Source organism: Mobula birostris, chromosome 12 (assembly GCF_030028105.1).
Source record: "Mobula birostris isolate sMobBir1 chromosome 12, sMobBir1.hap1, whole genome shotgun sequence".
Classification (NCBI taxonomy): Eukaryota; Metazoa; Chordata; class Chondrichthyes; order Myliobatiformes; family Myliobatidae; genus Mobula; species Mobula birostris.
In genome coordinates this window covers 73,639,521-73,665,158 of record NC_092381.1, presented here as the reverse complement: position 1 = coordinate 73,665,158, position 25,638 = coordinate 73,639,521, and the positions used below count along the sequence as shown (strand labels likewise).

The window sequence follows — 25,638 nt, the reverse complement described above, 5'->3', positions numbered from 1 at the left end:
ATGATATGAAAAATTTGTGCAATATGCAGTCTATATATCAAAAGAGAATAATTCTGTTTCCTAGTTGTCTTCCCTTGAGGTAACTATTTTGCTTAATAAGCTACTTTTTCATTTTCTTGCTAACTTTGCACCGTGTGTTATCAGGACAGATTCCCCAGTGCCAAGGGTTCAACATTCAACTGGTAGTGGTGAAACTTCAATTCAGGATGAAGCATCCCTATGCAATTCAATAGGTGCTACACCAAATTCAGCAACCCCAAAAGTGGAGAAGAATGAGGTAAGAATCAAATTTTGAGTATTGTTTTCAGTCTTACAAAGCTACCATATTTTCACAGAAAAATGTTTTTAAATCCTGTGAAGCCAATTTGGAATGGATCAAAAGATGAAAAGTTTGCATAGAACCAGAGCAAGTAGTCCCAATAAAAGGTCTTGGCCCAAAATGTCGGCTGTTCATTCATAGCCGTAGATGCTGCCTGACCTGCTGAATTTCTCCAGCATTTTATGTGCGTTGCCTTGGATTTTCAGCATCTGTAGATTTTGTCACGTTTGAAACTATAGACCAATAATCCCACTTCAAGTGTACTATCCATAGATTCAACCCCAAAGCAGTGTTCATTTAGAAGCTGCTGCCATGAGAGTTCACATTATTTTTATCTGAAATGTTGGTGGGTAATAGTGCAATGACTCAGACAGCTTAAATGGATTTATGAAGCTTTGTATCTTTTTCTCTATTACCATGTTTAAACAGGTGACTAAAAAAACTGACATTTTGCAACATTTCCCTTTTTGATTATCAAATATACAATTTTTGAGGATCATCTTCAATATTTTGACAAAAAAATGTCATGCTTGAATCAGAAATGCAAGCCACTTTGTGAATAGATGGCCTTCCCATTTTTGTTTCTGGTTTTAATCAATGTGAAGTTTGTTGATTTTCTTTTCTAAGGAATGATACTTAAGACTCAGGTGATTTTCATAAGTACTTCTAAGCATTCTTGATAGAGGAAAAACTACCTCTATTAAGAGCCTAAATCAGGAAGCTAAGCCTGAATAAGTCATAAATCTGTTTTCCATAATATTAACTTGTTTCTGAGAACGACATTGTCAACTCATTTCACTGTGTACATGTGGTCAGTAAAAGACATGTCTTTTAATTCAATTTTGAAGGTAAAATAGTTCAAAATGTCTATAACTGATATTTGTCTTAAAATATTAATGTTTTAAAAGCTGAAGTATTGGCATGTATATTAAAAATATCTTCTAACAATATTTTATTTCTTATATTTCAAGAGTCTCAGTAGACAGAATTGTTGTATGTGCTTTGAACTATATATTGGGGTCTGAAATTTAGAACTTGCAAACCTTATTGCTTCTGTTGATTATCATCTGCAATCTAGAAGATAATGCTTTACAGAAAAATAAATCACATTCAAAACTGTTCATAAATATTAATTTTTTGTCTGTAGCTGTTCTTAGGTACCCATTGGTTGAAGATTAATGATCCAGTACTTCTTACGGATTATGTTTTCTGATCTTCAATTACCACTGGATTCTTAAGTAGAATGGAATTAGCAATGGTATTGAATGTGGTTTAAAAAATCTGATTTGTGTCATTTATACCCTGTGTGCATATGCCTTTAACAATAAACTTGAAAGCTACAAGATAAATTACTTGGCAGAATCATTGCACAGCTCAAAAATTTCACATGATTGTACTGATTTGATTGAAATAGAAAACTAAATTTCAGTTAAAGCCAGGATTATAATAAATCCAAATATTTTCAGATATAATTTTGTTTAATCTTAGCTGAGGGAATCTACAGATCAATTTCAGGAGTACTGTCGACAGCGAATGCGCTACCAACAGCATTTGGAGCAAAAGGAGCAACAAAGGCAACTATACCAGCAGATGTTAATGGAAGGTGGAGTCAATGAAGAAGATGGAGCAGGCCAGCAACAGAACCTTACAGAGCAGTTTCTCAGCAAGTAAGTTACAACTCTGGAACAAACTTAAACAACAGGAATTCTGCAGATGCTGGAAATTCAAGCAGCACACGTAAAAGTTGCTGGTGAACGCAGCAGGCCAGGCAGCATCTCTAGGAAGAGGTGCAGTCGACGTTTCAGGCCGAGCCCCTTCGTCAGGACTAACTGAAGGAAGAGTAAGTAAGGGATTTGAAAGTTGGAGGGGAAGGGGGAGATCCAAAATGATAGGAGAAGACAGGAGGGGGAGGGATGGAGCCAAGAGCTGGACAAGTGATAGACAAAAGGGATACGAGAGGATCATGGGACAGGAGGTCCAGGAAGAAAGACAAGGGGGGGTGGAACCAGAGGATGGGCAAGGGGGATATTCAGAGGGAGAAAAAGGAGAGTGAGAGAAAGAATGTGTGTATAAAAATAAGTAACAGATGGGGTACGAGGGGGAGGTGGGGCATTAGCGGAAGTTAGAGAAGTCGATGTTCATGCCATCAGGTTGGAGGCTACCCAGATGGAATATAAGGTGTTGTTCCTCCAACCTGAGTGTGGCTTCATCTTTACAGTAGAGGAGGCCGTGGATAGACATGTCAGAATGGGAATGGGACGTGGAATTAAAATGTGTGGCCACTGGGAGATCCTGCTTTCTCTGGCGGACAGAGTGTAGGTGTTCAGCAAAGCGGTCTCCCAGTCTGCGTTGGGTCTCGCCAATATATAAAAGGCTACATCGGGAGCACCGGACGCAGTATATCACCCCAGCCGACTCACAGGTGAAGTGTTGCCTCACCTGGAAGGACTGCTTGGGGCCCTGAATGGTGGTAAGGGAGGAAGTGTAAGGGCATGTGTAGCACTTGTTCCGCTTACACGGATAAGTGCCAGGAGGGAGATCAGTGGGGAGGGATGGGGGGGACGAATGGACAAGGGAGTCGCATAGGGAGCGATCCCTGCGGAATGTGGGGGGGTGAGGGAAAGATGTGCTTAGTGGTGGGATCCCGTTGGAGGTGGCGGAAGTTACGGAGAATAATATGTTGGACCCGGAGGCTGGTGGGGTGGTAGGTGAGGACCCTGGGAACCCTATTCCTAGTGGGGTGGCGGGAGGATGGAGTGAGAGCAGATGTACGTGAAATGGGGGAGATGCGTTTAAGAGCAGAGTTGATAGTGGAGGAAGGGAAGCCCCTTTCTTTAAAAAAGGAAGACATCTCCCTCGTCCTAGAATGACTTTATTAACTTTGCCTCCAACTTTCACCCTGCCCTTAAGTTTACCTGGTCCATTTCCGACACCTCCCTCCCCTTTCTAGATCTTTCTGTCTCTGTCTCTGGAGACAGCTTATCCACTGATGTCTACTATAAGCCTACTGACTCTCACAGCTATCTGGACTATTCCTCTTCTCACCCTGTCTCTTGCAAAAACGCCATCCCCTTCTCGCAATTCCTCCGTCTCCGCCGCATCTGCTCTCAGGATGAGGCTTTTCATTCTAGGACGAGGGAGATGTCTTCCTTTTTTAAAGAAAGGGGCTTCCCTTCCTCCACTATCAACTCTGCTCTTAAACGCACCTCCCCCATTTCACTTACATCTGCTCTCACTCCATCCTCCCGCCACCCCACTAGGAATAGGGTTCCCCTGGTCCTCACCTACCACCCCACCAGCCTCCGGGTCCAACATATTATTCTCCGTAACTTCCGCCACCTCCAACGGGATCCCACCACTAAGCACATCTTTCCCTCACCCCCCCGCATTCCGCAGGGATCGCTCCCTATGCGACTCCCTTGTCCATTCGTCCCCCCCATCCCTCCCCACTGATCTCCCTCCTGGCACTTATCCGTGTAAGCGGAACAAGTGCTACACATGCCCTTACACTTCCTCCCTTACCACCATTCAGGGCCCCAAGCAGTCCTTCCAGGTGAGGCAACACTTCACCTGTGAGTCGGCTGGGGTGATATACTGCGTCCGGTGCTCCCGATGTAGCCTTTTATATATTGGCGAGACCCAACGCAGACTGGGAGACCGCTTTGCTGAACACCTACACTCTGTCCGCCAGAGAAAGCAGGATCTCCCAGTGGCCACACATTTTAATTCCACATCCCATTCCCATTCTGACATGTCTATCCACGGCCCCCTCTACTGTAAAGATGAAGCCACACTCAGGTTGGAGGAACACCTTATATTCCATCTGGGTAGCCTCCAACCTGATGGCATGAACATCGACTTCTCTAACTTCCGCTAATGCCCCACCTCCCCCTCATACCCCATCTGTTACTTATTTTTATACACACATTCTTTCTCTCACTCTCCTTTTTCTCCCTCTGTCCCTCTGAATATACCCCTTGCCCATCCTCTGGTTCCCCCCCCCCCCTTGTCTTTCTTCCTGGACCTCCTGTCCCATGATCCTCTCGTATCCCTTTTGCCTATCACCCGTCCAGCTCTTGGCTCCATCCCTCCCCCTCCTGTCTTCTCCTATCATTTTGGATCTTCCCCTCCCCCTCCAACTTTCAAATCCCTTACTCACTCTTCCTTCAGTTAGTCCTGACGAAGGGTCTTGGCCTGAAACGTTGACTGCACCTCTTCCTAGAGATGCTGCCTGGCCTGCTGCGTTCACCAGCAACTTTTATGTGTGTTGCTGGTACAAACTTATTTTTCTTACCCTCTTAAGAATAATCAGTTTAAGCACACACAGGTATTTTGGTCTATTTGTTCCTGAGAATATCTTGTGAACATCTTTTTAAAGAAGAGCTTTAAATGAGATTTAATAAATGTATATAATAGAGTTTTGCTTAGATTGCTGTATTATTTGGTGGTGTTAATGGCGTGATTTAATTTATACTTTATTGTTGCCAAACAATTAATACTAGAACGTACAATCATCACAGCGATATTTGATTCTGCGCTTTCCGCTCCCTGGATTACAAATCGATAGTAAATATTAAAAATTTAAATTATAAATCATAAATAGAAAATAGAAAAATGGAAAGTAAGGTAGTGTAAAAAAACCGAGAGGCAGGTCCGGATATTTGGAGGGTACGGCCCAGATCCGGGTCAGGATCCGTTCAGCAGTCTTATCACAGTTGGAAAGAAGCTGGTCCCAAATCTGGCCGTAGAAGTCTTCAAGCTTCTGAGCCTTCTCCCGGAGGGAAGAGAGACAGAAAGTGTGTTGGTTGGGTGGGTCGTGTCCTTGATTATCCTGGCAGCACTGCTTTGACAGTGTGCGGTGTAAAGTCCAAGGACGGAAGATTGGTTTGTGTGATGTGGTGCGCCGTGTTCACGATCTTCTGCAGCTTCTTCCGGTCTTGGACAGGACAACTTCCATACCAGGTTGTGATGCACCCTAGAAGAATGCTTTCTACGGTGCATCTATAAAAATTAGTGAGGGTTTTAGGGGACAGGCCAAATTTCTTTAGTTTTCTCAGGGAGTAAAGGCGCTAGTGGCCTTCTTGGCAGTGGACTCTGTTTGGTTGGACCAAGTCAAGTCATTTGTGATATTGACCCCGAGGAACTTAAATTTGTTTTTTTTATTCAGATCAATGCAAAAATTGGAAGAATTGAATCTAGGAATGGACAGCGTTAGCACAGAGGCACAGTCTCCTAATCAACAATGTAAAGGAAACCAGCCAAGTGCACAAAATGACTCTTCAGCTACCAATTCAGTAACACCTCTTGAAGTTCGTCAGCAAAGTTCAGGACTACCTAACAGCACAAGTACTCCAATTAAATCCAACACAGGAAATGCATTTCCTCATAACGAGGCATCTTCATTCTTTTCTAAGTAAGATGTTTAGGTTGTTGCTGTGGAATAAATGTTGATTTTTAAACTGGCAATTGCTGAGAATGTAAAATGAGAGGATTTGTATCATCGCATATTGGATGTTAATATGTTCTTTCCCTATCATCTTGCCATAACTAGAAGAATAGTCACATTATTGATCTTAAAAGTGTTGGATTCATATGAACTAACTTAACTGCTATTCCAGCTGATTAACTCTTGTACATCACAATTGCCCCTTAATGTGCATGGTAACATTATTTTTAAACTATACAGGCGGACCCCCCACATTACAAGAAGGTTGCATTCCCAAAAGTAGGCTGTATTAGGGTTTTGCATAACACCTGCATTGTGTATTTATTTTTTCGCCCCCCTCCCCAATATAAATTTGGTACAAATGAATTTTATCCCACATCTCTAATTTTGGGTCATGATCTGTTAATCTGTAAGGACAAATGTCCGTTACCCGAACATCCATAATGTGGGGTCACCTGAATGTGATCATATATACAAAAGAACTACAGAAGGATGGAGTGAAGGAGGAGGAATTCTCAGGAAAGTGTTCTCAGGGCTAATAATGTTCTCCATTCAATATCTTGCTGGTTAGAAAATCAAACTTGAAATTGACACTGCTTCCTGGCTGTTTTCTAATTGTGTTGCTCATGCTAAACCACACTGAGCTAGTACAGGATGACACAAAATGATTTCACTCAACTCAAACCAGAATCTTCTACCGAAACTTAGAAATGATATAAACCCAGTATATGTAGATATGCCCCATCAGGCTAATGCTATTATGTAGCCAGGCTCTAATGTAATTAACTAAAACATTTTGTTTGTTTTTTTTTAATATAGGACAGATTCTCCTGCTTCAACAGATCTTGCAGTAAGTCCACCGATGGCAGAAAACGTTTCTGTCAGTGGAACAAAGAATGAAGAGGTGCATTTCATTTGTGTAGTTTGATTAATGGTAGAATTTGTTGGTTCCTGCTATGTATTATAGGCTGACAAGATTCTGTCATTAGCAAATTGTTCACAGAAGCAATTACACATTTATAATCCAAACACTTCCCTAAACTTTTTTGTTTACTAATAGATTTTTGTAGCTTTAGAATTTATGGTAATCCTTCTGTTTCCCACTTTTCTCTGAGAACTGCTGCTTCTTATTAGGTTCTTTTGTTTCCAAGATACCTTTTTTCTTTTTCAATATTTTTATTAATTACTTGTATAGATGAATGCAAAATACATTATGGTATTATGGAAACAGAAACAAGATTGAATTTCCCCATAACTATGTATTGTAAATTAACCATAATATTGAAAAGGTACATGTTATTCTAATCTAAAGCAAAATCAAAACCCCATAACAAAAAAGAAAAAAAAAGAGAGAAGAAAACATTAAAAGAAAGCTGTTTGGTTAAAGGAAAAGGAAAAAAATCTCTGACATATAGTCATAAATTCAAACATATAATGGCCATCATCATTGCTGAACAAGTCGAAGATTGTGAAAGTAGTTCCAAAAAGGTCCCCATAATGTGAAAAAATCTTGTCTAGGTATAGAAATAGAACACCTAATCTTCTTTAGATTTAAACATGACATAACATCAATCAACCAATGGGCATGAGTAGGTGGAGCGGCATCTTTCCATTTAAGCAACGAAACTCTTCTGGCTAGAAGAGAAATAAAAGCTAAAATATGCAAATAATTCAGCTTAAGAGTAAAATCATTTCCTCCAACAATGCCAAACAAAGCAGTCAGAGGGTTGGGTTTAAAGTTTACTTTAAGAAGCTCCGAGAAAGTATGAAATATTTCTTTCCAAAATTTATCAAGCTGCGGGCAGGACCAAAACATATGAATTAGAGAAGCCTCTTCGACATTACACCTATTACGGTATGGGGAAGTTTCCAAGATAACAAAATTTAAGATTTCTTTCGGAGACTTTTTTGAACTGTAAATGCCCTTATTTAGCCTTAAGCATATTTCCTCTAAATTCATTGAATTTTTTTCTTTTTACGCTGACTGTTCTTTCATACAAGGATATTGTTATTAATGCTGAAGAGTTATTGTTATGAGGTCAGACTTACCATGTCGTTTACTTTTTTTAGGTTAAAGGTTACTTGGGGTATATTTAATTGATGAAAATAAAATTAAGATAAATCTTTAAAGACCTCTGTGGTTGTCTTTAGTAGAGTGGACTATATAAAAGTATTAGAGGGGAAATTAAGAAAAAATTTAATGATGGTGGGGTTTAGAAATGGTTGCTTGAAAAGTTGGTGAAAATCTTTCTGTATTTATAAAATACTTGGTTAAACACTTCAGGAGCCATAACCAACAAGGCTGTAGATCATTCCACACAACCTACAGTCTACTTTAGATATTTACTGACACCTGTTTTACTGTTTCTTCCCATATTGGAATGACTTTGTCTTTAAAAGCCATTTAGGCAAAAGCTAAATTTATCTCTTTCCTCATTTTTTCCTAGGTTTCTCTTCTTTTTTGTCTATTTTCTGTACCACATTATTTAATATCTCTTTTCCTTTCAACTGTGTAGGCCAATTTACATTTTATCCATTTTGGCTTTAGAATTCTGTAAGCATCCGTTCTGTCCTGCAGCTCAGTTTTTAAAAAATTAAAGTCCACTCAATGTGGCTCCTCTTGACCAATTATCTCAGCTAATAGTTTTTTTTTTGAAGAATCAGGCTGTCTGAGGAAGCCAGAGCTACTCATGTGACCTTGCAAACCTTTTGAAGCATTCTAGCAAGGAAGCAGTGGAGCACTTGCCATTGTTGTATGCCAATAAATTGTTGTTTTGCTTATGAAACGGAGTCAGATCTCTGTTAATATTTCTTTACTCTCTACACCTTTGATCAATTTGTAATATCTAAGTTTAGAATTGAAATCTCTTAATCCAAGATGCAGTTAAATTCTAATAAGCACCGTTAATTTTTTTACATGCATAAATTTTATATCAATTAATTTGGTACAAATCTGTTTTTGATATTATGCATAAAAAAGTTTGCATAAATTGTGTTGATTTTGGAACCTTAATGTGCATTTGTGTTTTCTATTGCATTAATAGGAAGATAGATCCAAAAAGCAGTTCGTTGCCATTAATACTCTTGAAGATACTCAAGCCATAAGAGCAGTAGCATTCCACCCAAGTGGAACTCTCTATGCAGTTGGTTCAAATACCAAAACTTTGCGTGTCTGTGCGTACCCAGACGTTATTGACCCAAGGTAACAGCATGACTAATATATGAAAATACTAAGAACTTAAATTGTTAAAGTAATAAGTGAAACAGATCCAGCGTGTTTCTATTAAATTACTGTTCAGCTGCTAACAATTTGAGGGAAAAGAGCACATCATATCCTTTCAGAACTTTATTAACCAATAGCAAAACTATCTACATAGAAACACTATTTATGTATATTCTAATTTCCTTGGAGATTAATCTTTTTAAGTTGTTATCTTGACCAGGGATGTGACCTGTAAATCATTATTATGATGATTACATATTTTATGTGAAATAATGAGTACATTTATCTTTACTTAGAATTTGTGGGAGGGCAGAATTGTAAAGATGGTATCTATCACTTAATAATGTTTTTAAAACCATCTTCCTACTTTTATCCACTTGCAACATCCCACCATCTACAGTGCATACAGTTCACCTAAGCAACCTCTAGTAAAGTTTAAAAGGAACAAGCACCACAAAGGTTCAATTTATTGTGTGGCCTGGAGTAAGTGTGGACAACTATTAGCAACTGGATCAAATGATAAATACGTGAAAGTGCTGCCATTTAGTGCAGAGACATGCAATGCTACAGGTATGTGGAAGATTATGTGATTATATGGTTCCTTTTTACTTTGGGATGGAAAATGCTGTTAACTTAGTATATTCTTACATGTTAGCAATGTTGAATTGAATGCTTGAGTTCATTTTTTTCTAATTATGTTGAAAATTAAAAGCCAATATTTTAATGGTATAACACAATGAACAAAATATTCAAGATTCTGCAACAGAATTGAAGTAACAATATCTTGTATTTGATTTCTTTTTGCTTAGAAATCAAAATGAACCATAAGGGCTCTGGTTATTTACAAAAGGCTGTGAAATCATCTGGGGAAGTTGCGGTTTTAGAATATGATCAAATGAAACAATGGGCAGAAGTCATAGAGCTGTTTTACTGCAATCTTAATATCAGCCGATACTTGTCCACAGCTAGGGCAGCATTGTGCTCATCAAGAAATGCTGCCAGTTAATCCATGCTATGTTTGTCTATTCCGGTAACAGGTCAATTAGATCAGTCTTTATGTAATACCATGTTAGCAGTTTTCTGCCTGAAAGTTGATTCCCATCTTACAGCCAACTGTAGATACCATGCAGGATGCTGGTGTGATCAGTCATGGCCTTTATCTAGGCAATATCCAAAAGACTGGAACAACCTTCCCTGTGATTTTATCAGGCACTTAGAGACATGCTGTTTGATAATGGACTTCGAGGCTGTTACATAAGCTCTGTTGGTTAAAGGGATGGAAGAAGTCTAGGATGATAGTTAATACATAACAGCCTCTTAAGACCAAAAGGAATATTTTGTTTTCGCAAAGACAAATGAGTGGCAAAAACAAATGTTGTGGAAAATGCATATTGAAATAGATTGCAAAATACACTTGGATACAGGCCAAATATGTCATAAGTTGACTATACAAAAATGTTTGGTTCTATTATCAAAAGGAGCTGAGCGAAGCCATAGTACTTAACTGCTTGTGAGCCATGACAAAAAATGCCCCATATCCTATTGCGTATTTTTGGTCTATGCCAGAAGACTTATTAAAAACCCCACACAATATGTCACCAGCTAATGGACAGACTCTTGTAAAGCGTTCAGATTGACCATCAGGAAAACTGTATTGGCTTAGAATGTGATCATTTCACTGTTAATATATACTGAATCAGCAGATTTGCTGATGATACGAATATTGGACAGAGAGGAAGTGTATCAAAGTTTGCATTGTGATCGAGACCAGCTGGAAAAATAAGCTAAAAAATGGCGGATAAAGTTTAATGCAAACAGGTTTGAGGAGTTGTATTTTGGGAGAACAAACCATGGAAAGACTTGCACAGTGAATATTAGGGAACAGAGGTATGTAGAAGAAGAAAGGGACATGGGAATACAGACCTATAGTTCCTTGCAAGTGGCATCATGGGTAGATAAGGTTGTAAAAAGAGTTTTTGGTGCTTGACTTTTATAAATCAGAAGTTATAATGTTTTTTATGTTGAAGTTGTATGACACATTGTTGATACCAAATTTGGATTACTGTGTGCAGTTCTGGTCACGATTCCTACAGGGAAGATATCAATAAGCTTTAAAGAGTGCAGATGAAGTTTGTAAGGATGTTACCAGGACTTGTGGTCCTGAGTTATAGGCAAAGGTTGAATAGGTTATTTCTTTATTCCCTGAAGTACAGAAAAATGAGGGGAGATCTTATAAAAGTATACAAAATTATGTGGGATACAGATAGGGTGAATACACGCAGGCTTTTTCCCTTCAGGTTGGGTGAGACTAGGACATAGAACAGTACAGGCCGTTCGGCCCACAATGTTGTGCCGACCCTCAAACCCTGCCTCCCATATAACCCCCACCTTAAATTCCTCCATATACCTGTCCAGTAGTCTCTTAAATTTCACTAGTGTATCTGCCTCCACCACTGACTCAGGCAGTGCATTCCATGCACCAACCACTCTCTCAGTGAAAAACCTTACTCTAATATCCTCCTTGAACTTCCCACCCCTTACCTTAAAGCCATGTCCTCTTGTATTGAGCAGTGGTGCCCTGGGGAAGAGGCACTGTCTGTCCACTCTATCTATTCCTCTGAATATCTTGTATACCTCTGTCATGTCTCCTCTCATCCTCCTTCTCTCCAAAGAGCAAAGCCCTGGCTCCCTTAATCTCTGATCATAATTCATACTCTCTAAACCAGGCAGCATCCTTGTAAATATCCTCTGTACCCTTTCCAATGCTTCCACATCCTTCCTATAGTGAGGTGACCAGAACTGGACACAGTACTCCAAATGTGGCCTAACCAGGGTTTTATAGAGCTGCATCATTACGTCGCGACTCTTAAACTCTATCCCTCGACTTATGAAAGTTAACACCCCATAAGCTTTCTTAACTACCGTATCTACCTGTGAGGCAACTTTCAGGGATCTGTGGACATGTACCCCCAGATCCCTCTGCTCCTCCATACTACCAAGTATCCTGCCAATTACTTTGTACTCTGCCTTGGAATTTAGGATGAAAGGTGAAATATTTAAGAGAAATCTGAGGGGGATCTTCTTCACTCAGAGAGTGGTGTAAGTGTGAAACATGCTGCCAATGGAAGTGGTAGATGTGGGTTCAAATGTACAAACTAATGTACATGGTAATTATGTAGGAAATCTGAGCAATAATTTGATCGTAATTCTCATAATTGGCAGTGCAATATTAACCAGATGAGTTGTTTTTCAGTTTTAATTAAGAAATAATTATTTTTGAATTGGAGCCATTAGTAATTTGGCGCCAATTGAGTGAGCAATTTACATCTTGATTTATTATCACTTCTAAAAGATACATATTTTATGGCATTCTCTCTCTAATGTCCTGAACTGTCAGCATAGATCATGCTTGTGAGAACATGAGAAATAGAAGCAGGAATAAGACAGCTGGCCGCCTTCTATATCTTGGTGAGACCCAACGCAGGCTGGGGGACTGTTTCACTGAACACCTACGCTCTGTCCACCAGAGAAAGCAGGATCTCCCAGTGGCCACACATTTTAATTCCACGTCCCATTCCCATTCTGATATGTCTATCCACAGCCTCCTCTACTGTCAAGATGAAGCCACACTCAGGTTGGAGGAACAACACCTTGTATTCCGTCTGGGTAGCCTCCAACCTGATGACATGAACATTGACTTCTCTAACTTCCGTTAATCCCCCACCTCCCCTTCGTACCCCATCCTTTATTGATTTATTTATTTATTTCTCTCTCTCTCTCTCTCTCCCCCCCCCCCCCCTCTCCCTCTCCCTCTCCCTTTCCCTCTGTCCCCCTCACTATAACTCCTTACCCATCCTCTGGGCTTCCCTCCCCCTTTCTTTCTCCCTAGGCCTCCCATCTCATGATCCTGTCCCTTCTCCAGCTTCGTATCTTTTTTGCCAATCAACTTTCCAGCTCTTGGTTCCATCCCTCCCCCTCCTGTCATCTCCTAGCATTTCAGATCTCCCCCTCCCCCTCCCACTTTCAAATCTCTTACTATCTCTTCTTTCAGTTAGTCCAGACGAAGGGTCTCGGCCCGAAAAGTCGACTGTACCTCTTCCTATAGATGCTGCCTGGCCTGCTGCGTTCACCAGCATTTTTTGTGTGTGTTGCTTGAATTTCCAGCATCTGCAGATTTCCTCGTGTTTGCGTTTTTAAAAACAAAACCTTGTCCATTTTTTTCCCTTAACTAGTGTCATCTAATCCAGGCAACACACATTAAAGTTGCTGGTGAACGCAGCAGGCCAGGCAGCATCTCTAGGAAGAGGTACAGTCGACGTTTCGGGCCAAGACCTTTCGTCAGGACTCCTCTTGTTTGCATCATCTAATCCAAGCAGCTTCCTTGTAAATTTCTTCTGCATTCTCTTCAACACAATCACATACTTCCTATAGTTTGCCAATCAGAAGTGCACAGTATACTCCAAGTATGGCCAAACCAGTATTTTGTAAAATTGCAAAGTAACACCCTGACTCTAGCATTCTATGCCCTATCCTGTTAATGCAAGCATATCATGTACTTGCCTTAATACTCCATCCACCTGTGTTGCCACTTTAAGAGAACTGTGGGCAGACCCCTAGGTGCCTCTGTTTGACAGCATTTCTTTGTGTCCTACTATTTACTGCAGATGTTCTACTTCCGTTTGACTTTTGGTTTTGTTTATTCAGAGAGCATAATTTTTGATTATAAAAAAAGCTCAGAAAACTTATTTCGATGAGACATTTGGAAAATCAAGTTATAACTGAAGTTCAGCACTTATGGTTCATTTTATTTCAGAAATTTGGGTGTGATATTCTTAATTGCCTTTATTATTGTAATTGCAGAACTGTCATGTGTAATGAAGTGCCATCCATTTATATGATAAAATAAAAGATCTTAGGAACATGACATGGATATTGTCACAGGTTGCAGAATAGAGGTCGTAAATTTCTATCAGAAATTGCTGGAAATGCTCAGCAGGCTAGGCAGTGTTTATGAAGTGAAAGTCAATGTTTCAGATCAAAGGCTCTCTATTATTTTAAAAAAATCACAATGTTATGATTTTATTGCAAAAGTTGGTTATAAATCTAATGATAGTTGTGTGTGCTTTCTTTCATAGGTCCTGATTTGGAGTTCAGCATGCACGATGGTACAATCCGCGATCTTGCTTTTATGGAGGGCCCAGAAAGTGGAGGTGCTATCTTAATCAGTGCTGGTGCTGGAGATTGTAATATTTATACTACAGACTGTCAGAGAGGCCAGGGATTGCACGCACTCAGTGGTCACACTGGTACGGAATAGACTAAAAAGTTTTTAAGTTGATAACAGTTTTGTAACTGGCAAGAAACTGTACAGAGGATTAAGGGAAAAATAGCATTTCTCTGATGACAATTGATGACCTATTGCTTTGGGTGTGAATTATTTAATACAACTGAAATGTAGTACAGGTGTCCCCTGCTTTTCGAACGTTCGCTTTACGAAACCTCACTGTTACGAAAGACCTACATTAGTACCCTGTTCTCGCTTTCAGAAGGTGTTTTCACTGTTACGAAGAAAGGCAGCGCGCACCCCGAGCAGCCGCCCTCCCCCGGATTCAGAACAGCATTGCTTAAACACGTTGCATTGAGCAGCCGTTAGCAAGATGAGCTCTAAGGTGTCGGAAAAGCCTGAAAGAGCTCGTAAGGGTGTTACACTTAGCGTAAAACTAGACATAATTAAGTGTTTCAATCGTGGTGAACGAAGCAAGGACAAAGTGAGTTTGGCTTGTGGAAGCTGACGAAGATGATGTTGAAGAGGTTTTGGCGTCCCATGACCAAGAACTGATAGATGAAGAGCTGATGCAATTGGAAGAGGAAGGGATAACAATCGAAACCGTATGCAGTAGCGAAAGTGAAGTCATCCAGGAACTGAATGTGAAGCAACTGCGTGAGATTTTCGTTGCAATGATAAAGTACGACTTTAATTTTGAAGGGGTACGTAGGTTTAGGGGATATTTGCAGGATGGTTTGAGTGCTTACAAACAACTGTATGATAGAAAAATGCGCGAGGCTCAGCAGTCAAGCAAGCCTTCCACGTCAGCCACAGCAGAGGATGAACCTCGATCTTCGACATCGAGGCAGGCAGTCATAGGAGAGAATGAGCTGCCTGCCCTGATCGACGATGAGATGACACCCCCGTGTCCCACCACCCCAACCCCCGGGCCCTGGACAGATACTGTGCTGAATTGCGGAGAATGCAGCGGTAGCTTGGAGGCACACACCACATCTTTAAGAAAAAAGCCGAAATAAACATGCTAATTAATTAGGTGTCGCCTAGCATGTAATTGTCAGCCCAGATCAGTGCCGATGCAATCGGCAATCGCCTCTGATCTGTGCCGACATTTACATGCCGGGCAGCACCTAATTAATTAGCATGTTTATTTCAGCTTTTTTCTTAAGGATGTGCTGTGTGCCTCCCGGCTACCCCGCGTGCTTCGCGGCAATGTATCGGGTCGGCGGCCTGGTGGTTGGGGGCCACTGCACCACCCCAACCTGCAACGACTCAGTCTAACACACCATCATCAGTGTACTCGATGTCTTCCTAATTCCCGTAAGTGATACTACAGTGTACATACATTATTTCTACTTTATATAGGCTGTGTATTTTTATGTGTTATTTGGTAGATTTGGCAGCTTCATAGTTTAAAGATTACTGGAGAGCGCATTTATGCCAACAGCGCTTGCGTGAGGTTTCCTGCCGAGAGCGCTTGCGTGAGATTTTCGCTACGGAGATCTGTGCAGCCAATCGTTGTGGAGAAGTATTTCTACTTTATATAGGCTGTGTATTTATCATATCATTCCTGCTTTTACTATATATTACTGTTATTTTAGGTTTTATGTGTTATTTGGCATGATTTGGTAGGTTATTTTTGGGTCTGCGAACGCTCACAAAATTTTCCCATATAAATAAATGGTAATTGCTTCTTCGCTTTACGACATTTCGGCTTACGAACCGTTTCATAGGAACGCTCTACCTTCGGATGTCAGGGGAAACCTGTAAGTTGAATAGATAATCTGTAATATTCCAGGGGTGACACAGTACAACACAGCTGCTGCCTGACAGTTCTCGTGACCACATTCAATCCTGACGTTTTGGTGTCGTCTGTGTGGAGTTCTCAATGTGATCTCATGGATTTCCTACGAGTGCTACAATTTCCACCTGCATCCCAAAGGTGTTCTGGTTATTAGGTTAAAGACCATAAGACATGGGAGCAGAAGTAGGTTATTAGACCCATTGAGTGTACTCTGCCATTTGATCGTGGCTGATCTATTTCTCCTTCAACCCCCTTGTCAAAATCAAGTCAAACTTTGATGTACTTGTTGGCATATTGCTGTAGATTTTCTTTGTTTAGATAATACTTTTATGACTTATGAATTCTTATTTTGACTTAACCTTTTGAGGTAGCTTGTCAAATAGTTTATAGAAGTCCAAGTATAATCTACCCACTGTCAACAAACCTTCCTCAAAAATATTAATAACATTTTTCTGTCACTATTTTTCTTCATAAAACTGTGCTGACTCTACTTGATTGGATTATGATTTTCCAAACGTACTACTTCTATTTGTTTATTCCAACCTTTTTTTCCAACAGTATATGTTATGACTAATCAGCTATAGTTCCTCCATTTTGGCTCCCTCCCATGTCGAATATTGGCTGTTTATCAATCTTCTGGTATTTCTCCAGAATCTGAATATCTTTGTAAGGCTACAATTAATGCATTCTGGTACCCAATTCTTTTCAGATCCTAGATTCCAAACAATCTGGGCTAAGCTGCTTATTAGTCTTTAGACCCATTAGCCTAAAGTGTAGTAAGTTTATTTGTTTCTTTTTAATTTAGAGGTGCAGCATGGTAACAGGCCCTTCTGGCCAAACCACCCAATTACACCTGTGTGACCAATTTACTTACTAACCCATAATTCTTTGAAATGTGAGACGAAGCTGGAACTCCCAGAGAAACCCAATGGTCACAGGGCGGAAGTGCAGATTTATTACACACACAGCAGAGTAGGAGCCTTCAAAGGGAATTTGGATATGTATTTCAAAAAATGAGTAAATGATGTATGAGATTACTGTTTGAAAGAGCTGTTGCAGACTCATAAGGCCAAATGGTAGCGTGCTGCATTATTTTATGATTTATGTGAAATAGTTCCAAAAACACTTGTAAACAGCATAGAAAATGTTGGATCTCAACATTTGTATTGTAATTTCAGGTCATATTCTTGCACTGTATACATGGGGAGGATGGATGATTGCATCTGGCTCACAAGACAAGACTGTAAGATTCTGGGACCTGAGAGTGCCCAGTTGTGTCCGTGTTGTTGGAACAGCATTTCATGGATCGGGTAAATATATCTCTGCTACTTGATTCAATTTGTTTCAGGAATTGTAACAGCTAAACAAACTTAAATCATTGCAGTCTAAGCTGTTGCTCAGCTTGTAGTAGAGTAGAAAAGTCCATGTCGTACTTAAGCAAATTCAGCAAAAGGAATGTCGGCTTGTTTTATTATGAAGAAGTGAGTTACGTTATATGTATCCCTTTATTTCTAAAACAGGTTTTGAATCTCATTACATGAACACAGTTATTTCCTGTCAGGTTGGCTGCCATCACTACCACCTTTCCATTTATACTTGAGGAGTACATTTGCAAGAAAAAATTTGTGAACTCTTTACCTGGTTTTCTGCATTAATTGCTCATAAAATGTGGTCTGATCTTCATCTAAGTCACAATAGTAGACAAACATAAACTGCCTAAACTAATAACACACAAACAATTGTACTTCTCATCAATACTGAGTACACCATTTTAACTATTACAGTCAAGGTTCAAAAATGTGTGTGATCTTCTGGAGTAATGCCATCTACCAAAGCTACTGTATTTGGAGTCAGGTGTTTCATTCAATGAGATGAGATTAGAGGTGTGGGTTGTAAAGGTGCCCACCCCTATTAAAAAAAAGACACACAGAGTCAGGTTACTGACTGCCTGCTCTTCTCAAGAAAGATCTGTTTATGTGCATCATGCCTTGATCAAAACAAATTTCAGAAAATCTTAAAACAAGAATTGTAGAGATGCGTGAAGCTGGAAAAGGCTATAAAAGCATTTCTAAAGATCTGAGCATTCATCAGTAAGAGAAATGTTCTACAAATGGAGGAAATTCAGTACTGTTGCTACTCTTCCTAGGAGTGGGCATCCTGCAAAGATCACACCAAGAGCATAACGTGCAATGCTGAAGGAGGTGAAAAAGATCCCAAGGGTAACAGCAAAAGCTCTGCATTAGTCTCTAGTACTTGTAAAAGTCTCTTCCACTATAAGAAAAACGGTGAACAAGTATGATGTTCATGGAAGAACACAGTGGAGGAAATTACTGCCCTCCAAAAAACAACATTGCTGCACATCTCAAGTTTGCGAAATGTGTTCCACAATTGTTCTGGGACAACGTTCTGTGGACAGATGACACAAAAGTTGAACTTTTTGGCAGAAATGCACACTGCTATGTTTGGAGGAAAAATGGTACCAAAACCTCATCTCAACTGTTAGCCATGGTGGAAGGAGCATCATGGTTTGGGGCTGCTTTGCTGCCTCAGTTCGTGGACAGCTTGTAATCATTGCAGGAACAAAATTCAAAACTGTATCAAGACATTTTATAGGAGAATGTCAGGGTAGCGGTCACCAGCAACTTTTATGTGTGTTGCTTGAATTTCCAGCATCTGCAGAATTCCTGTTGTTTGAGCTACAGGAAATGTTTGATGGAGGTTATTGTTGCTAAAAGGAGGTTCTACCAGTTACTAAGTACAAGGGTTCACATATTTTTTTCCAGCCTGGACTGTGAATGATTGAACAATGTGTTCAATAAAGACATGAAAAGTATAATTGTTTGTGTGTTATTAGTTTAGACAGATTGTGTTTGTCTGTTATTGTGATTTAGATGAAGATCAGACCATATTTTATGAGTAACTAATGCAGAAAACCAGGCAATTGCATAGGGTTCATAAATGTTTTCTTGCAACTATACCTCATTGAGTGGAAATGCATTGGAATATTCTGAAAGTGCTATATAAAATCTGATAATTTTAGTGATAAGGTCAAAAGATGTAGATTTTGCTGTTTGGTGTTAATTTCTGAATGCAGACTGGAAAGTTAATGAACAATCATGCAAATTGCAATAAATTTTGTAAGGGACAGAATGATCATGCCACTGATGATGGAATGATATGTAACAAAATCATAACCTACAATTCCTTGCACAATGAATTCTTAATATTAAGTGTGTTCCAACAGTGAAGACAATCCTTCGCTAACGAGAAATAAAATGGACAATGGTTGAAATTGGTTTATTTTGACTTATTCTGCCCTAAATAACCAATGACAAGGTACATGCTCTTTTTTTTTTTTTACCATTTTGATCACCTGTTAATTTAAATCGAAGTTCTGATTCAGATGAGTATTTCAAGAATACTTTTGGACATTTATTTATCATGAAAGGTTATTTACCTACAAGCATTTCTGGGAAAAAAAAATAAAATAGCCCCTCAAACTGCTTTTTTATGAAGTTCTGATGTAGAAAACTTTTATTCCGCTATTCACCTTACCATTTTGCTAACAAATCCAATAAGATTGAAGTTCATAGTATTGAACTCACTTGAAAAATAATTTTTCAATTTCTAATCTAAATTTCTGTTAGTCATATGATTAATAGCTAATATATTGGTCAACAAAGGGTACGTCCACATTACGCTGGATAATTTTGAAAACGAAGCTTTTTCTCTTCGTTTTGACATTCTGTCCACACTGAAATGGCGTTTTCATCCCCCGAAAACGGAGATTTTCAGAAACGGTCTCCAGAGTGAATAAATCTGAAAACGCCTAATATCCATTGTAGTGTGTACAGGGTAACCGGAGAGATTTAAAAACACTGTCATGACAACCCCAGAACAACAATGCTTTTTCTGCTTCTGCTTGGTACTGTGCAAGCTGTTAGAACGCGCAGTCGGTGTGAATGGCGTAAGGGTTAAATTGTAAAGTGAGGTTTTTTGACTATTTAAAAACGCTGTCATGACATGCCATAACAGATGTTGGTTGTTTTCTAGAATGCAACCACCTAACAATTTCAGAACAGACTGCAACGAGACTGAAGCCAGGAGAGTTAGAAATGTACTCACCAAATACTTTGACCCATAGCTTACTGAATAAATAAGTATACTCACTTTGCCCTGTTTTCTGTCCTTGCTTGTATGAAGGTGGTTTACCTATTTATGCAAGTACTTCTCTGACAACAGATGTGTAACAGCCTAATGTAACATTGTATGGAAATACAAGATAACACTGATGCAGATGTTTTATACATTTAACAAGGTGCTTTATTAATGCAACAGAGTTAGTCAGTTTTTCAATGTTCGTCGTCAGCTGGGTCATACTGTCCGTGAACTCCCCGTCGGTTGCCTCCATACGCTCCAGTATTTGTTTTTTTTTTAGTTTTAAGTCCTCCTGCGCGAGAGCCAAGAGCAATTCCTTTTAAGTTTTTCTACTCTGTAACTGGACAAACTCACACTAAGTATATCGTTTCCTCTTCGCTTGTTTTCTGTGTGTCCTGCGCATGCCTAGTAGGAGGAGATTCGCCCAAATATCCGCCTAATGTGGACGGAGATATTTTGAAAAACACTTAGTGTGGACGCCTGTCGTTTTTACTCGAAACCGGCATTTTCAAAATTATCTGGTGTAGTGTGGACGTAGCCAAAGTCTGTGGTTTCCAGAATGGGTGTTCTCAAAAATGTTGGAAAATGGCAGTTTGGTTGATAAGAAGTTTGTTTTACCTGGAATGCATATGATTAGTAAAACAAATTCTGTCTTACAAATAATAGAAAAAAATCTTAAGCCTTTAGCTGTAGAATTTCTATTGTATTAAAAGGAAAACTGAGAAATGTAGCAGTAATAACTTAGAATTTTTATTCTGAAGTTGCTGTGTTGTCCCTGGAATGAAGGATTCTAATATTGTTTACTAGGTTTTTAGTAATAGTCACTCAAGTAAAATCAGAACAGCTTCAATAAACCCATGTTATTGATTGGAAAATAGCCTGTAGAAATCATTAAATCAGTTATTTTGTGACCCATATGCTCACTTTCATTTAGTGATTAAACAGTTCATGACTATTTTTTGATATGCTTCACATTGAATGTGCTTGATAACATTATCACCAAGTCCACTGCTGGTTTTATAAAAATGTTAGAACCATCACTGTTATATCAATGTGTAATGTGAACTTCCATTATCCAGGCAGCGCTGTTGCTTCTGTGGCTGTAGATCCAAGTGGACGACTTCTGGCTACAGGACAGGAAGATTCCAGCTGCATGCTGTATGATATTCGAGGAGGGAGAGTGGTACAAATTTACCAACCACATAGTAGTGATGTACGTTCAGTGAGGTTTTCTCCTGGAGCTTACTATCTACTCACAGGATCTTATGACACCACTGTAAAAGTTACAGATTTGCGAGGTAAAATTTGTTAACTATATTTTGAAAATTTTGACCCTAACATTCCATTTATTTTTGTTTTTAGTAAAGTTCCATGGTTAGGAGTAAAAAGACATCCATTTAACCCTTGTTCGAACTGTGATGTTTAAGTTTTTAAGATTGTGAACCATTAAAGCCATGTTAAATTTGCATGCTTTCTTTGTATGCACGACTGTTCAATTTGAGTGTACTATATGTTACTAGATAACAAGCTTCAATATTTTCGGTCTGACCAACATAGCTAAAACAAACTTCAAACTGATCTAGTATCTTCCTGGGTAGCATGGTGTGGTTGTCCACTAAACGGTTTGGCGGTGTAATAATTTATCACATATGCAGTAAAATTAATTTACTTAAGTTTTCCAAATAGTTTATACATTATTATTTCATTACAGTGAAACTGAAACATTAACGTATGTATCTTGCAGTTTTATTGCACTTTACGGGAATTATCTAAGTAATAGGCTAGATGCTGGCATTTTGCAAATGGATGTTTTTTAAAGCCATAATTTCATGGTGTTAGATATTTTCTAAATAAACTTGTGTAACCTTGAACTATTGATCCACAGGAGATCTAATAAAGCCACTTCCTACAACAGTAGTATCTGAGCATAAGGACAAAGTTATCCAGTGTAGATGGCACACTGAAGATCTGTCTTTCTTGTCCTCATCTGCTGACAGAACGGTGACCCTCTGGACTTACAATAACAGTTGACTAGTTGATACCAATGCAGGCAAAGCACAATTGTAACTGTAATTTGAGAGAGAAAATGTTGGCAATCACAAATTGATCATTATGTAACTGACCAGTCGAACATATAAAAGAACACAGATCAGTATGCGCTGCTGTTGAAACTATATGGAACTGTTGTCTGTGTTTGTATTATGCTGTGCTTAAGTCTTCCACATGTGATCATGCTGTCACTGGGGTCTGTTACCAAATGCACACAATGACTGAATCAAGTGAGACAAATATTCATTTAGTATTTATGATACATCTTGTTCATTGTGCCAGTGACTAATGTAAAATGCTGCCTGAGTATTATAGATCCAATTATCGGTTGTACAGTTTAATTTTATGTGAACTGACAACTAACCATTTAAACACTAATTTGTTGCTCTGATGTAAGAGATATCAACATTCATCACATCTGATCATAACAAAGTGAACTTTTTATGCAGAACATTTTGGACATGATTACCATTTTATTGGCAGTAGCATGGCATTTTGCATTATATGTACGTTTACTTGTGTGGGTGTGCTTGCACACAGGAAAATAGTATTGTACATGTCCATGAAAACTAATGCTTGCATTGCAGTTAGTATTAAATAAGTAAATTTTATTTTTCTGTTCATATATGTAATTCCTTATTATATTTTCTATTGTACAGTTTAATATAAATACTCAACATTGGTTTTATTAATATTTAACTTATGTATTTGCATTTTGGTTACAAGGAGCTAGATGTACCTGCAATAGTGTGCTGTTTTAAGTTACTGGACTTTTATTCAGAAGCCTGGACTTACTGATCTAGGGATATGAGTTTGGTTCCCACTAGAAATTTTAATTTACTTGATTTAAATCTAGAATAAGATACTAGTGTCATTGAAGAGGCATGAAACTATTGGATTGTTGTACAAACTAATGTTGTCACTAATATCCTTCAGGGAAGGAAATCTGCCACTTTTACCTGGTCTGACTAAATACATGACTTCAGATCCACCAATGTAGTTGACTCTTAAATGCCTTCTCCGTTCATGGGCAATTGGAGATGAACCATGTCTGTGAGTGAATGTGAATTATCTCACTTTTTGTCCTAATTGAAATTATACTGAGAATTATGAAGTGTGATCGTGCAGTGTTCTCAATAAAATCATTTATTTGATGAAGAGCTTTAGCTTCCAGTTTTGGTATGCAACAGTTTAGCTTCATTTGACTTGTGTTTTATTGTGCAGTTACCCTGTAACTGTGTGGCAGCCTCCTAGCTAACTTATTGATCTTCAACTTTCTCTACATTTCTCTACAAATGTCTCACTTGTCAGGTGCATCCCAGTAATGCCACACTTCTTGACAAGCCTTTGTAGAAGAGCAATCAACATTTTATTCTTGAATCTCCTTCCTCTGGGTAAATTTTGTGTCCTCTGACTATAATAATTGTTTTTCTTTGATGGAGTCCCATTCCATCATGTAAAAAAACCTTTAGAAATCAAAGTTAGTTTTTTGTCTAGCATGTGAAATCTTGTATAGCCATATGTTTTGGGAAATAGTTTATTTTTCAAACTGTAAGTGGCATGCCATTGTTACCATATGCAAACTGTTTTGAACAGAAGAACAGGTTTCTTCACATCATTACTTTTCTAATTGAAACGTAACTTATCCAGGCTAAAATGAGTTAAGTTTATCTCTCTTCATTGCAACTTTCTATGCATCTTTGCCTTCATTCTTTTCCCATTCTTGGAAATGGTGAACCAGATCCTGTTGAACCTAACTAGCTACCAGAGCTTGAACTTTTTCTGGGTCAGAGGGCTAGATAAGTGATTTGGTAGGTATCCCATTAGGTAGAGCACCTCAGGTCCAAGTGATTAAAAAAAAACCTCTGATACTATGTTTGGAGGCCTCACATTCAGAATATCTTGATACCTACTAGAGCATGATTTTATCTGCGGCAACATTACTAGATGAATATACGGATAGAAGCCATACATGCAGTTTAGCTGAATCACTTGAGTAACCTTCTTAAAGGTCAAGCAACATCTGTGAAGTGAGAAATGGGCAAAATATTGACTTGATAAGTTGCAGCCATTATTTTTGGAATGTTCTACAGTCAAGGTAAATTGTCTTGCGCTATCCAGTTCCAGTACAGTGACGACAATCAATCATGCAAAATGAGTGACACTGACTTAAGGCACTATACATTAGTTGGACAATGATCTATAGCACCAGCATGCAAATAGTAAATTGGCATAAGCTTTGATTGCATGTTTTCACTATGTTTACTATTGTGATAAAAGGGCCATATCAGCATTAGTCTATAATCCAAGTACTGTACACTTACTGCGTGCCTGGTACAAGTGGAGGAGGAGTTGTGTAAATAAGAAACTAGTGAAGTTCCATCATACTGATTGGACAATTCTATTAGTGGTGATTCCTAGAGCAGACAGAATGAGATGCATTTACAGAGCTAAAGGTCATTCCAGCTGGAGATATCGATGATGTACAGGATCTGCTATGCCTTGCAATATAATTTTCCAAAACTGGATTCGGAATATTTCAGTAAGCCGCACCTGTTTTATGCAGGAGTGAAATGTCTCAGGGGATCCCCAGACATCTTGGCGAACAAGATGTTGTTCTCAGTTATGTACATAGGCACAAAGCAGGAACAACAAAGCAGTATGATTAAATGACTTATTGAATCAAGTTAGTAATGGTACAGACTGGGAAACTTAGTGTGGGAAATACGAACCGCCCCTGCTGAGATGAAAACACGCGCACTCAAAAGCCTACACCAAAAGGGAGAGCCTTCTGTACGTAGGAGGCCCTATCAATTCACTGCACTATCAAACAGCCACATGAGTACCTGCCACATTCTTGCCCAACTGAACTGATACAGAACATTTCACCCCCCACCCCCACCCCATGGTTGGGAACCATCGTGGAAGGGAATAAGGTAAACTGCAAAAAATGCTGATATGTCTATACTGCCTGGGTCGAGTCAACTGGCCAGCACACTAGTGGATTGCCACGGGGGTGGGGGGGCAGCTTCTATTTCTGGGCCTGGTTCGCTGATGTCAAGGGCAGCAGCCTGTGAATCTCCTCTTGATGGTGTCCATTGGTTCATCTGCTGGGATGCTGGCTTCATTAGCAAAGGACACTTCTGTAGCTTCCCTGGGTTGCTGTCAGTTTGCAGCCATATATGATCCAAATGTTCCCTAACAATTTACTTATTTGTCAGCTCAAGTTTTGATACTTGACTGTGACAATGCTGGATAACAGCCAGTAGCTCATTTTCTTGATGCTGCTCACATGATCCACACCACCCAGTTCAGGAATAGTTATTACCCTTCAACCGACATGCTCTTGAACCAG

General features: G+C 39.2%; 1 protein-coding gene across 1 annotated transcript in view; it reads left to right on the top strand.

Moving 5' to 3' along the window:
- The window catches only part of LOC140206058 (WD repeat-containing protein 47-like), a 59,740-nt gene extending 36,299 nt beyond the window's left edge, over positions 1 to 23,441 (top strand). Inside the window, exons 6-15 of the mRNA XM_072274139.1 lie at positions 145 to 277; positions 1,808 to 1,986; positions 5,487 to 5,732; positions 6,585 to 6,669; positions 8,810 to 8,967; positions 9,389 to 9,558; positions 14,124 to 14,294; positions 17,255 to 17,386; positions 21,314 to 21,532; positions 22,120 to 23,441. Of these exons, the coding sequence (XP_072130240.1) occupies positions 145 to 277; positions 1,808 to 1,986; positions 5,487 to 5,732; positions 6,585 to 6,669; positions 8,810 to 8,967; positions 9,389 to 9,558; positions 14,124 to 14,294; positions 17,255 to 17,386; positions 21,314 to 21,532; positions 22,120 to 22,265 (1,639 nt within the window). The 3' untranslated portion in view covers positions 22,266 to 23,441. The remainder of the gene's footprint in view (positions 1 to 144; positions 278 to 1,807; positions 1,987 to 5,486; positions 5,733 to 6,584; positions 6,670 to 8,809; positions 8,968 to 9,388; positions 9,559 to 14,123; positions 14,295 to 17,254; positions 17,387 to 21,313; positions 21,533 to 22,119) is intronic.
- Positions 23,442 to 25,638: the final 2,197 nt, after the last annotated feature.